The 13,083-nt window shown below is 51.5% G+C and overlaps 2 protein-coding genes across 5 annotated transcripts in view; both read right to left on the bottom strand.

Moving 5' to 3' along the window:
• The window catches only part of DYNC2I2 (dynein 2 intermediate chain 2), a 210,553-nt gene that overhangs the window by 108,984 nt on the left and 88,486 nt on the right, over window positions 1–13,083 (bottom strand). The window lies entirely within an intron of this gene.
• ZER1 (zyg-11 related cell cycle regulator) overlaps window positions 1–13,083 on the bottom strand; it is a 46,196-nt gene that overhangs the window by 5,401 nt on the left and 27,712 nt on the right. For all 4 annotated transcript variants that reach the window (XM_050759887.1, XM_050759886.1, XM_050759888.1 and 1 more), the window contains exons 9-14: window positions 7,808–8,023; window positions 7,029–7,070; window positions 6,764–6,883; window positions 6,002–6,117; window positions 4,844–5,032; window positions 344–441 (exon numbers count right to left, since the gene is read on the bottom strand). In XM_050759887.1, the coding sequence (XP_050615844.1) occupies window positions 344–441; window positions 4,844–5,032; window positions 6,002–6,117; window positions 6,764–6,883; window positions 7,029–7,070; window positions 7,808–8,023 (781 nt within the window). The remainder of the gene's footprint in view (window positions 1–343; window positions 442–4,843; window positions 5,033–6,001; window positions 6,118–6,763; window positions 6,884–7,028; window positions 7,071–7,807; window positions 8,024–13,083) is intronic.

Below are 13,083 nucleotides of genomic sequence, written 5' to 3'. Positions count from 1 at the left end.
TCAGGCAATTCTCCTGTCTCAGCCTCCTGAATAGCTGTGTGCACCACTGAGCCCAGCAGGCATGGAGATTTTGGACTGTTCCTGCACATGGAAACGGGAAGCATTAAGAAAGCTGTCTGGGAACTCTGCACAGGTGTTTCGCCTGCTAGGCCTGCTTCTGGTGAGGAGGCAGGAGTGGGCCGTTAAGCTGGGTGTCCCACAAATGCTGGAAAGTGGAGGGTTCTGCTCTGAGGCACAAAAGCGGCAGCAGCAATTAATGCTCCCCCCTGGACTACAAACTCCCTGAGGGCACATCTGCTTTCAGCTGGATGAGTGTCTGAACCCAGGACCAGCCAGCACTCACGGTAGACAGACACGAGGTTATACAGGGCCCAGGTTGCCCAGTGCTGGCTGACAGGAGAGATTCCCTGGGGAAGGAGGCGAAGAATTGGTTCAAATGACCTGCAGGAAAAGAAATCAAGGTCACTGTGGATACTGGGGGTGAGGAGTGTGTCTTTTCTTGTCTGAGGTTTCCTCCCACTGGGGAATCCTAGTGATCAACCATGACAGGCTGGCAGGATGCCAGGGAGAAGGGACAGCTGGCCCTGCATCCCACTGGCAGGCTGCACAACGAGGCTCCCTTGGAGAGAGGATAAAGGCACAAGCACATGAGGGAGGCAGAGGGGACCCAGATTAGGAGGAGCAGAAAGCTGGAGACCTCAGCAAGGAGCAGAGACCCAGCCTGGGGAGAAGGGGAGACGCACACTGGGAACAGAAGCACGTGTGACTGTTTCTTTTTCTGAGATGGAGTTTTGCTCTGTCGCCCAGGCTGGAATGCAGTGGAGCGATCTCCACTCATTGCAACCTCTGCCTCCTGGGTTTAAGCAATTCTCCTGCCTCAGCCTCCTGAGTAGCTGAGATTACAGGCGTGTGCCACCACACCCAGCTAATTTTTTTTTTTCTTTTGAGACGGAGTCTTGCTGTGTTGCCCAGGCTGGAATGCAGTGGAGCGATCTCAGCTCACTGCAAGCTCTGCCTCCTGGGTTCATGCCATTCTCCTGCCTCAGCCTCCTGAGTAGCTGGGACTACAGGCACCCGCCACCACACTCGGCTAATTTTTTTGTATTTTTAGTAGAGACGGGGTTTCACCGTGTTAGCCAGGATGGTCTTGATCTCCTGACCTCGTGATCCGCCTGCCTCAGCCTCCCAAAGTGCTGGGATTACAGGCGTGTGCCACCGTGCCTGGGCTAATTTTTGTATTTTTAGTAGAGACAGAGTTTCAGTATGTTGGTCAGGTTGGTCTCAAACTCTTGACCTCAACTGATCCGCCTGCCTCAGCTTCCCAAAGTGCTGGGATTACAGGCATGAACCATCATGTCCGGCCCTTTTTTCATTTTTGAGACTGAGTCTCACTCTGTCACACAGGCTGGAGTGCAGTGGTGCAATCTGGGCACACTGCAACCTCTGCCTCCTGGGGTTCATGTGATTCTCCTGCCTCAGCCTCCCGAGTAGCTGGGACTACAGGCGCATGCCACCACGCCCAGCTAATTTTGGGTTAGAGCATCATTTTGCTGTTGGCCAGGCGGGTCTTGAACCCCTGAGCACCTGCCTTGGCCTCCCAAAGTGCTAGGATTACAGGCCACTGTGAGCCACTGCACCCAGACTAATTTTTTTTTTTTTTTTTTAGCCACTGTGCCCGACCTTTTGTTTTTTTGAGAAAGGGTCTCGCTCTGCTGCCCAGGCTGGAGTGCAGTGGCGTGATCAGAGCTCACTGCAGCCTTGACCTTCCAGGCCATGCAAATGCTCCTCCCACCTCAGCCTCCTGAGGAGCTGGGACTACAGGTGTGGGCCACCATGACTGAATAATTAAAAACAAAATTTTTTTGGCCGGGCGCAGTGGCTTACGCCTGTAATCCTACCACTTTGGGAGGCTGAGGCAGGTGGATTGCCTGAGCTCAGGAGTTTGAGACCAGCCTGGGCAACACAGTGAAACCCCGTCTCTACTAAAGTACAAAAAATTAGTTGGGCATGGCAGCATACACCTGTAATCTCAGCTACTTGGGAGGCAGGAGAATTGCTTGAACCCAGGAGGTGGGGGTTGCAGTGAGCCAAGATCGCACCATTGCACTCCAGCCTGGGTGACAGTGTGATTCTCCGTCTCAAAAAAATAAATTTTTTTGTAGAGGTGAGGGCTCAGGCTGGTTTCAAACTCCTGAGCTCAAGTGATCCTCCTGCCTCGGCCTCCCAAAGTGGCTGGGATTCTAGGCGTGAGCCACCGCATCCAGCCTATGACTGCTCTTCTGACAAGGGCCTTCTGTGGGCCAGCATGGAGTCATGGTCCAAAAGCCTGAAACACGTGTGTGCAAAACTCCTGGGCCAGCGATTCTGCTTCCTTTCTCCCCAAGAACTATAGTACTTCGCGCATTGGCAAAACTGTCAGTGTCAGCCTGTTCCTCCCAACATGGGTTTTCAACTGAAATGGCCATCTGTACAGGATGGTACAAAGAGAGTGACTCCGTCCTAAAATGACGAGGGAGATCCTTGCCTGGTGATTGGCCATTCAGTCACAAAACAGTAGGAATTGATGCCAGCTTGACTTAAAGTAATGAAATCTGTGCATAGAAACACTGCTGGCAGAAGAGACACCAAAACGTCAACAGGGGTCCTCTTTCAGGGAGTGAGATTATGAACAATTCCTGTTTTCTTCTTCTTTTTTTTTTTTTTTTTTTTGAGATGGAGTATCACTCTATTGTTGCCCAGGCTGGAGTGCAGTGGTGAGTTCTTGGCTCACTGCAACCTCTGCCTTTTGGGTTCAAGTGATTCTCATGCCTCAGCCTCCCAAGTAGCTGGGATTACAGGTGCCCGCCAACATGCCTGGCTAATTTTTGTATTTTTAGCAGAGATGGGGTTTCACTGTGTTGGTCAGGATGGTTTCGAACTCCTGACCTCAGGTGATCCGCCTGCCTTAGCCTCCCAAAGTGCTGGGATTAAAGGATTGAGCCACTGTGCCTGGTCCTGTTTTGTTTTCTTGTTTTTTTTTTTTTTTAAAAGAAATGGAGTCTCATTCTGTCTCCCAGGCTGGAGTGCAGTAGCGTAATGTCGACTCACTACAGCCTTGACCACCTGGGCTCAAGTGATCCTCCTGCCTCAGCCTCCCTAGTAGGTGGGACTACGGATGTGCACCATCACGCCCAGCTGATATTTTTTTTTTTTTGAGACAGAGTCTAGCTCTGTGGCCCAGGCTGGAGTGCAGTGGCCGGATCTCAGCTCACTGAAAGCCCCGCCTCCCGGGTTTACGCCATTCTCCTGCCTCAGCCTCCCGAGTAGCTGGGACTACAGGTGCCCACCACCTCGCCCGGCTAGTTTTTTGTATTTTTTAGTAGAGACGGGGTTTCACCATGTTAGCCAGGATGGTCTCGATCTCCTGACCTCGTGATCCGCCCGTCTCAGCCTCCCAAAGTGCTGGGATTACAGGCTTGAGCCACCGCCCCCGGCCATTTTTTTTTTTTTTTTTTGAGACAGAGTCTTGGTCTGTCGCCCAGGCTGGAGTGCAATGGCGCCATCTCGGTTCACTGCAACCTCCGCCTCCCAAGTTCAAGCGATTCTCCTGCCACAGCCTCCTGAGTAGCTGGGATTATGGGTATGTGCCACCACTCCAGGTTTTTGTATTTTTAGTAGAGATTGAGTTTCACCATGTTGGGCAGGCTGGTCTCAAACTCCTGACCTCGTGATCTGCCCACCTCAGCCTCCTAAAGTTCTGTGATTACAGGCGTGAGCCATTGCACCCGGCCTGAATTTAAAAAAAATTTTTTTTTTTTTTTGGAGACGGAGTCTTTCTCTGTCACCCAGGCTGGAGTGCAGTGGTGCGATCTTAGTTCACTGCAAGCTCCGCCTCTCAGGTTCACACCATTCTCCTGCCTCAGCCTCCCGAGTAGCTGGGACTACAGGCACCCGTCACCATGCCCAGCGAATTTTTGTATTTTTAGTAGAGATGGGGTTTCACTGTGTTAGCCAGGATGGTCTCAATCTCCTGACCTCGTGATCCGCCTGCCTTGGCCTCCCAAAGTGCTGGGATTACAGCTGTGAGCCATGGCGCCCGGCCTAAATTTTTAGTAAAGAGGAAGTCTCACTATGTTGCCCAAGCTGGTCTTGAAATCTTGGGCTCAGCCGGGCATGGTGGCTCACACCTATAATCCCAGCACTCTGGGAGGCCGAGGCAGGCAGATCATGAGGTCAGGAGATGGAAACCAACCTGGCTAACACGGTGAAACCCCGTCTCTACTAAAAATACAAAAAAATTAGCTGGGCGTGGTGGTGGGCACCTGTAGTTCCAGCTACTTGGGAGGCTGAGGCAGGAGAATGGTGTGAACCCAGGAGGCGGAGCTTGCAGTGAGCTGGACTGCGCCACTGCACTCCAGCCTGGGTGACAGAGCAAGACTCCATCTCAAAAAAAAAAAAAAAGAAATCTCGGGCTCAAATGATACTCCTGTCTCGACTTCCCAAAGTGCTGGGATTATAGGCAAGAGCTATTGTGCCCGGCCCATCTGTATGGTTTTCTGTTGTGTGTCTATTTTCTCCCCACCTTTCCCCACAAATCAGTAGGTATCAGTAGTTTGCAAAGAGCAGGCTTTGGGTACATGCAGATGTTGGCATGTATGACAAATGCTCCAGGCTGCATGGGTGAGATCGTGCCTTTATTTATGCTCTGTGCTGTGTGCAGCTACACATCAGTGAGTGAAAGCAGAACCCCACAGAGGACCAGAAGAAAGGCGGGAGCTCTGAGCAGACCTTAATGGCATGAGCATCCTGCCCAGGACTTACCGCATATTCCACACTGCATCCCCGCTCCGCACCCTGCCCGTACCTGTAATTGATGTTTCTCCGAGAGTTGATGTCCCAGCTCTGGATGGCGGCCCACATGCGTTCCTCCACCTCCTCGCGCTGGGGCTCACAGACGCCCCAGGCCTCGGGTCCATCAAACATGATGTGGGAGAGGACGCCGCAGGCATTGTAGGAAACCTCGATCCCATCGGCCTTGCTCTCCAACAGGTTGCTGCCAGGAGAAAGACAGAAAAATGGAGTCCCACTCCCCGAGTTTCTCTTCAGATACCAGCTGCAGGACCCCAACTTAAAACAAGAAGCAAGAGGTGCTAGTTATTTCTTTATCACATACTGTCTATATACCCAGATTAGTTCTAAAGGGATTTGAGGTCATTTAAGATATAATTACAGGCTGGGCGCAGTGGCTCACGCCTGTAATCCCAGCATTTTGGGAGGCCGAGGCAGGTGGATCACGAGGTCAGGAGATCGAGACTATCCTGGCTAACATGGTGAAACCCCCGTCTCTACTAAAAAATACAAAAAAATGGCCAGGCGCTGTGGCTCAAGCCTGTAATCCCAGCACTTTGGGAGGCCGAGGCGGGCAGATCACGAAGTCAGAAGATCGAGACTATCCTGGCTAACATGGTGAAACCCCGTCTCTACTAAAAATACAAAAAAACCTAGCCGGGCGTGGTGGCGGGCGCCTGTAGTCTCAGCTACTTGGGAGGCTGAGGCGGGAGAATGGCGTGAACCCGGGAGGTGGAGCTTGCAGTGAGCCGAGATCACGCCACTGCACTCCAGCCTGGGAGACACAGCGAGACTCCGTCTCAAAAAAAAAAAAAAAAAAAAAAAAAAAAAATTAGCTGGGCATGGTGGTGGGCACCTGTAGTCCCAGCTATTTGGGAGGCTGAGGCAGGAGAATGGCAGGAACCCAGGAGGCAGAGCTTGCAGTTAGCCTAGATTGCGCCACTGCACTTCAACCTGGGTGACAGAGCAAGACTCCATCTCAAAAAAAAAAAAACGATATATAATTACAAAAGGGCCACTTATGAAGGATTGAATGAATAAGAGACCATATTATCGAGGGAAAACGACATTTATAGCAAACCTAGGCTAAGAGCAGTTGTGCAACCGAGCAGACACTAGAGCTCTGAGCATCCTGGCAGCCAAGGCAAAAAAGGAAAGGATTAAAAGTACTAACCTGAAGACACTGATGAACTGGGAAGTCATTAGTTGAGGTCGCAGCTCCTTCACTTCTGCCACATTCCCCAAGAGTCCTAGCATATTTCTATGCAGTTCCTGCTTCTCTGGGAATTCCTGGGAAAATGAGAGCCAGTGGGCCACATCAATTAGTACTTAATGACTTAGTATCTGGTATTGTTAACCAAAAAGCTTTATGGGCATCTGGCCATGCCAACTAGATAAAGAGGGGGCATATAGGCTGCCCTCCTACCCTCCAATGCACCTAGGTCAGCACAGGGTACACACACTAAGGGATTAAAGGGGTGGGATTCCTTGCCACAAAGGCAAAGGCTGATTAGAGATCTGACCTATGGGACAGACGTGGTTGTGTTCACCAAAGCTCAAAATATTAGTTTAAGGGACCCTCCTAGAAATCAGAGCAGGAAAACAGAGCATGTGTTTAAGGATGAACAGACCTGCTGTCTAGCTCGTAGCATAGTGGGCTCTGGCCAGCTGTGGGCAGGCTGAGAATGACTGCTGAGGAGACAGGGAGGGGCTTTCCCTGGGAGTGGGCGCTCTCAGGAGGCCCCACCAGGCCATCTGGGTCTGGAGCTTCTGTCAGCAGCAAATCCTGGGTGGGTGGGCCTGAGTCTGTCCCCACTGCCCTTCTCCGGAAGCATGGGTGAGGGGTGCTACAGATTTGGTTGCTGGGAAGCCTCGGGACAGCAGAGGGGCCATGTGGGCAGCTGAGGCAGCTGCTGATGCAGGAGGTGGACACTACCTTCAGGCAGTCCAGGAAGAGCTTCATGCCGTTGAAATTGAGGAACATCTCGCAGTTGTCAGGAGTTTCATCTGTGATGTTCCACAGGGCGCTCCAGGAGAACTCCATGACCTGGTCACACTGTGAGGGCAGGACAGGGCTCAGCCAGGGCTCCTGGTACCCAGGGAGGGGGGCCCCTGACAAAACATGGACCTCCCCCAGGGGCAGCCCAGGCCCCTTGCGGGCTAGGGAAAGGGCAGCGCGACTTCGTGAAGACTTGACTTACTATCTTGTCCAGCAGCTTCTTCTGAATCAGCTTCAGCATAGTCTGCAGGCAGGGACAAGAGTCTGCTAGAGTGCTGGGGCTCAAGAACTCCCACCCCCATGAACCCAAGATGGAGGGGAGGCTCAGCATGGCTAGTTCAGGAGTCTTGACAGGAGTCTTGAGGCTCACCACGGCTAGTTCAGGAGTCTTGACAAGATCAAGTCTCCATATCTTTGGGGGAGGCTATTTGAAGGCATCCATTCCTCAGCCCCTTGGTATTGGCATCAGGAGGCCCGGGTGCCATTCCTGGCCCTCGGGTGACTCCCCTGTGACTTTGGGCACAGCCCTTCCCGCTGAGGCTTGAGCTTCCCTAACCATCAAATGAGACCAGAAGCTCTTGAGCTCCTTTGTCATTCTTTCCTTCCTTTCACCAGTGATATTTATCACCTCCCCACTGGCCTCCAGGGCCCATGCCAGGAAGTGCTGGGGACACAATGACAGAAGGACAACATGGCATCTTTCCCTATGGAGCCTATGAAAGCAGGATGAGTGCAGGGACTGGGAGAGGATGACAGTATGCTGTAGGTGGAAGAAATCTATGAGGCCACCAGCAACGTTCAGCATTAAGAAATTCTTCCTTTGGTCTAGCCTAAAACCCTCATGCTTCAGCAGACTCTCCCTCTCCAACTCCCAGTCCCAGGCCCTGCTCTGAGACTCTCACTCAGGGTAGAGGAGTGGTAGAGAGGGGTGGGGGAGAGTAGTGAGGCTCAGGAGGAAGGGGGCACCCCCCCCACACGTACCACGACAAAGCCCATCTTGCCCACAGCCTCCTTGTGGTCGTTGTCCACCTGGCAGACCAGGGCATTGCACAGGTGCACGGCGATCCGCTGGATGGACTCGTCCTGCCGCGTGGGGTTGAGGATGCTGAGCAGGAGCTCGTTGACCCGGCGGTACTGGAATTCCAGCTCCTCGGGGATGCTGAAGTTGCAGAGCGTCAGGCAGCAGTTCCGCTGCACCTGGGCCGGGACAGGACACAAGCGGGGCACATTCAGTTTCAGACTCAGGAGCAGGGCTCTAGGAACTCTCTAGAGGTATGAGATCACCCAGAGTTCTGGCAGTCCAGGCCGGTTTTCTGGAAGAGGAGGCTATACAAGTGTTCTTTTAAAAATGTTTTATTGGCCGGGCGCGGTGGCTCAAGCCTGTAATCCCAGCACTTTGGGAGGCCGAGACGGGCGGATCACAAGGTCAGGAGATCGAGACCATCCTGGCTAACACGGCGAAACCCCGTCTCTACTAAAAACACAAAAAATTAGCCGGGCGAGGTGGCGGCGCCTGTAAACTCCCAGCTACTCAGGAGGCTGAGGCAGGAGAATGGCGGGAACCCGGGAGGCGGAGCTTGCAGTGAGCTGAGATCCGGCCACTGCACTCCAGCCTGGGCGACAGAGCGAGACTCCGTCTAAAAAAAAAAAAAAAATGTTTTATTGGCCGGGCGCGGTGGCTCAAGCCTGTAATCCCAGCACTTTGGGAGGCCACGACGGGCGGATCACGAGGTCAGGAGATGGAGGCCATCCTGGCTAACCCGGTGAAACCCCGTCTCTACTAAAAAATACAAAAAAAAAAAACTAGCCGGGCGAGGTGGCGGGCGCCTGTAGTCCCAGCTACTCGGGAGGCTGAGGCAGGAGAATGGCGTGAACCCGGGAGGCGAAACTTGCAGTGAGCTGAGATCTGGCCACTGCACTCCAGCCCGGGCGACAGAGCGAGACTCCGTCTCAAAAAAAAAAAAAAAAAAAAAAAGTTTTATTAGCCGGGCGCGGTGGCTCACGCCTGTAATCCCAGCACTTTGGGAGGCTGAGGCGGACGGATCACGAGGTCAGGAGATGGAGACCATCCTGGCTAACACAGTGAAATCCCGTCTTTACTAAAAATGCAAAAAATTAGCGGACGTGGCGGCGGGCGCCTGTAGTCCCAGCTACTCAGGAGGCTGAGGAGAATGGCGTGAACCCGGGAGGCGGAGCTTGCAGTGAGCGGAGATCACACCACTGCACTCCAACCTGGGCGACTGAGCAAGACTCTGTCTCAAAAAAAAAAAAATTTTTTATTAAAATGTGAAATATTCATACAGAAGAATGCATAAAACACAAATGTGGAAGGGCGCGGTGGCTCACGCCTATAATCCCAGCACTTTGGAAGGCCCAGGTGGGCGGATCACGAGGTGAGGAGATCGAAACCATCCTGGCTAACATGGTGCAACCCCGTCTCTACCACAAATACAAAAAATTAGCCGGGTGTGGTGGTGGGCGCTTGTAGTCCCAGCTACTCGGGAGGCTGAGGCAGGAGAATGGCATGAACCTGGGAGGCGGAGCTTGTAGTGAGCCCAGATCACACCACTGCACTCCAGCCTGGGCGACAGAGCAAGACTCCGTTTCAAAAAAAAAAAAAAAAAAAACAAACCCACAAATGTATAGTTTTATAAATAACATAAAGTGAACTCAATGTAACCATCACCTGGGTCAAGAAACAGAACACTGTCAGCACCCAGAAGTCCCCATTGTCCCTTCCTGATCATAAGCCCCTTAGCCCTTAGACCCCCCCTAGAAAGAACCACTACAATATCCCTGCTTTTTTCTTTTTTTTTTTTTTTTTCAGATGGAGTCTGGCTCTGTTGCCCAGGCTGGAGTGCAGTGGACCTATCTCGGCTCACTGCAACCTCCACCTCCCTGGTTCAAACAATTCTCCTTCCTCAGCCTCCTGAGTAGCTGGAATTACAGGTGTGCCACCACGCCCAGCTAATTTTTGTATTTTTAGTGGAGATGGGGTTTCCCCATGCTGGCCAGGTTGGTCTCGTACTCCTAGCCTCAAGTGATCTGCCTGCCTCGGCCTCCCAAAGTGTTGGGATTATAGGTGTGAGCCACTGCACCCAGCCTTCTTTTATTTTTATTTTTTGAGACACTCTGCTACTCAGGCTGGAGCGCAGTGGCACCATCATGGTGCAGCCTCAACCTCTGGGGCTCAAGCGATCCTCCCTCCTCAGCATCCTGAGTAGCTAGTACTACAGCTGTGTGCCACCATGCCCAGCTACTATTTTGTGTTTTGTAGAGATGGGGTCTCACTATGTTGTCCAGGCTGGCCTCTACCTCCTGGGCTCAAGAGATCTTCTTACCTCAGCCTCCCAGAGTTCTGGGATTCTAGGCATGAGCAACTGCACCTGGCCCCTGCTTTCTTTTATTTTTTGAGACAGGGTCTCACTCTGTCACCCAGGCTGGAGTGTGGAGGCGCAATCTCAGCTCACTGCAACCTGTCCGTCCTGGGCTCAAGTGATCCTCCCACCTCAGCCTCGCTAGTAGCTGGGATTACAGGTGTATCCAATGGCCCCCTTTTTTTTTTTTTTTTTTGAGATGGAGTCTCACTCTGTCGCCCAGGCTGGAGTGCAGTGGCGTGATCTCGGCTCACTGCAACCTCTGCCTCCAGTGTTCAAGTAATTTTCTGCCTCAGCCGCCTGAATAGCTAGGATTACAGGCACCCGGCACCACACCCAGCTAATTTTTTGTATTTTTAGTAGAGATGGTGTTTCACCATTTTGGCCAGGGTGGTCTTGAGCTTCTAAACTCGTGATCCACCCACCTCGACCTCCTGAAGTGCTGGGATTACAGGCATGAGCCACCATGTCTGGCATTTTGTGCAGTGGTGCAGTCTTGGCTCACTGCAACCTCCGCTTTGTGGGTTCAAGTGAATCTCTTGCCTCAGCCTCCCAAGTAGCTGGGATTATAGACGTGTGCCACCACGCTCAGCTAATTTTTGCATGTTTTGTAGAAGACAGGGTTTCACCATGTTGGTCAGGATGGTCTTGATCTCTTGACTTCATAATCCACCAGCCTTGGCCTCCCAAAGTGCTGGGATTACAGATGAGAGTCACTGTGCCTGGCCTTTTTTTTTTTTTTTTTTTTTTTGAGATGGAGTTTCACTCTTGTTGGCAAGGCTGGAATGCAATGGCGCGATCTCAGCTCACTGCAACCTGTGCCTCCCAGGTTCAAGTGATTCTCCTGCCTCAGCCTCCCAAGTAGCTGGGATTACAGGCTCCCGCCACCATGCCAAGCTAATTTTTGTATTTTTAGTAGAGATGGGGTTTCGTCATGTTGCCCAGGCTGGTCTGGAACTCCTGACCTCAGGTGATCCACCTGCCTCAGCCTCCCAAAGTGCTGAGATTACAGGCGTGAGCCACCATGCCTGGCTGACCCTGCTTTTCATAGATATTCTATAGGTTTGCAAGATTAACGGTTGTTATACATAGCTGAAATGCATTGATTTTTCATTACAGTATAGTATTCCATCATGACACCCCAATGTATTCATCCATTCTACAGCTGATGGATGTCTGGGTGACTCTAAGAGTTGGCTACTGTGAACCATGTATTATACCTGCATCCTGGTGACCATAAGCATGGGTTTCTTTAGGGCACACATGCCTGGTGACTTCTGGGTCACAGGGTGTGCATGTCTTCAACCTTATTAGGTAACACTAGACTGTTTTCCACAGTGGCTTTAGCAGTTTACACTCCTATCAGCAGTGCAGGAGCTCCTCAGTTGCTCTACATCCTCAGTTTTCTTTGTACCGTCTGCAGGTTTATTTGCTTATTGATTTGTTTGGGGGTTTTTTTTGAGACAGTGTCTCATTCTGTTGCCCAGGATGGAGTGCAGTGGTGCGACCATAGCTCACTGCAGCCTCAAACTCCTGGGCTGAAACAATCCTCTTGCTTCAGCCTCCTAAGTAGCTGGGACTACAGGAGTACATCACCACACCTGGCCAATTTAAAAAAAAAATTTTTTTTTTTTTTTGAGATGGAGTCTCATTTACTCTATGGCCCAGGCTGGAGTGCAGTGGCATGATCCTGGCTCACTGCAGCCACCTTCTAGTGCAAGCGATTCTCCCGTCTCAGCCTCCCCAAGTAGCTGGGATTACGTAGGGACCCGCCCTCATGCCTGGCTAATTTTTGTATTTTAGTAGAGACGGGGTTTTACCACGTTGGCCAGGCTGGTCTTGAACTCCTGACCTCAGGTGATCCACCCGCCTCAGCCTCCCAAAGTGCTGGGATTACAGGTGTGAGCCACCTCGCCTGGACCTATTTATTTGTTTTTAAGATGGGGTCTCTCTGTTGCCAGACTGGAGTGCAGTGATGCCATCATAGCTCACTGCAGCCTTGAACTCCCGGGCTCAAGCAATTTTCACACCTCAGCTTCCAAGGTGGCTGGGATTCCTAGGCATGTGCCATCACACCCGGCCTTTTTTTAAATTTAAATTTTATTTATGTATTTATTTTTTGAGACAGAGTATCACTCTGTCACCGAGGCTGGAGTGCACTGGCACGATCTCGGTTCACTGCAACCTCCACCTGGATTCAAGCGATTCTCCCACCTCAGCCTTCCTAGTAGCTGGGATTACAGCTGCCCACCACCCCGCCTGGCTAATTTTTGTATTTTTGGTAGAGACGGGGTTTTGCCATGTTGGCCAGGATGGTCTAGAACTCCTTGCCTCAAGTGATCCGTCTGCCTCAGCCTCCCAAAGTGCAAGGATTACGGGCATAAGCCATTGCGCCCGGCCTTTTTCAAAAAAATTTTACAAGTGAGGATGTATGCATATTTTTTTTCCTCTAAGAACAGTTCTAATTGCGGAATGGCTAGGTCAGAAGATAGATGCATTTACAATTTTGGCAGGTTCTGCTGGTTGCCCTCCACAAAGGTTGCACGACTCATCCCTCACCAGTAGACGGGGTGTGAGGTGCTCTTGCCTACCTATGCGACATTGGGTATCACCAAGCTCTTGAGATGAAATGTGACTTCCTCTTATTTTGATTTCCATTTCTGTGACAGATTTATTAATTCATTTGGGAGTCTCCAACTAGTCTTCTTTTTCTCTTTTCTTTTCCTTTTTTTCCTTTTTTTTTTTTTTTTTAAGACAGGGTCTCCTCTGTTGCCCAAGCTAGAGTACAGTGATAGAATCAGAGTTCACTGCAGCCTCCACTTCCCAGGCTCAAGCAATCATCCCACTTTGGCCTCCAAGTAGCTGGGGCTACAGACGCAT

Source organism: Macaca thibetana, chromosome 15 (genome assembly GCF_024542745.1).
Source record: "Macaca thibetana thibetana isolate TM-01 chromosome 15, ASM2454274v1, whole genome shotgun sequence".
In the NCBI taxonomy this organism is placed as follows: Eukaryota; Metazoa; Chordata; class Mammalia; order Primates; family Cercopithecidae; genus Macaca; species Macaca thibetana.
The sequence above is the reverse complement of the archived record's forward strand: the minus strand, read 5'-3'. Positions and strand labels throughout refer to the sequence as shown.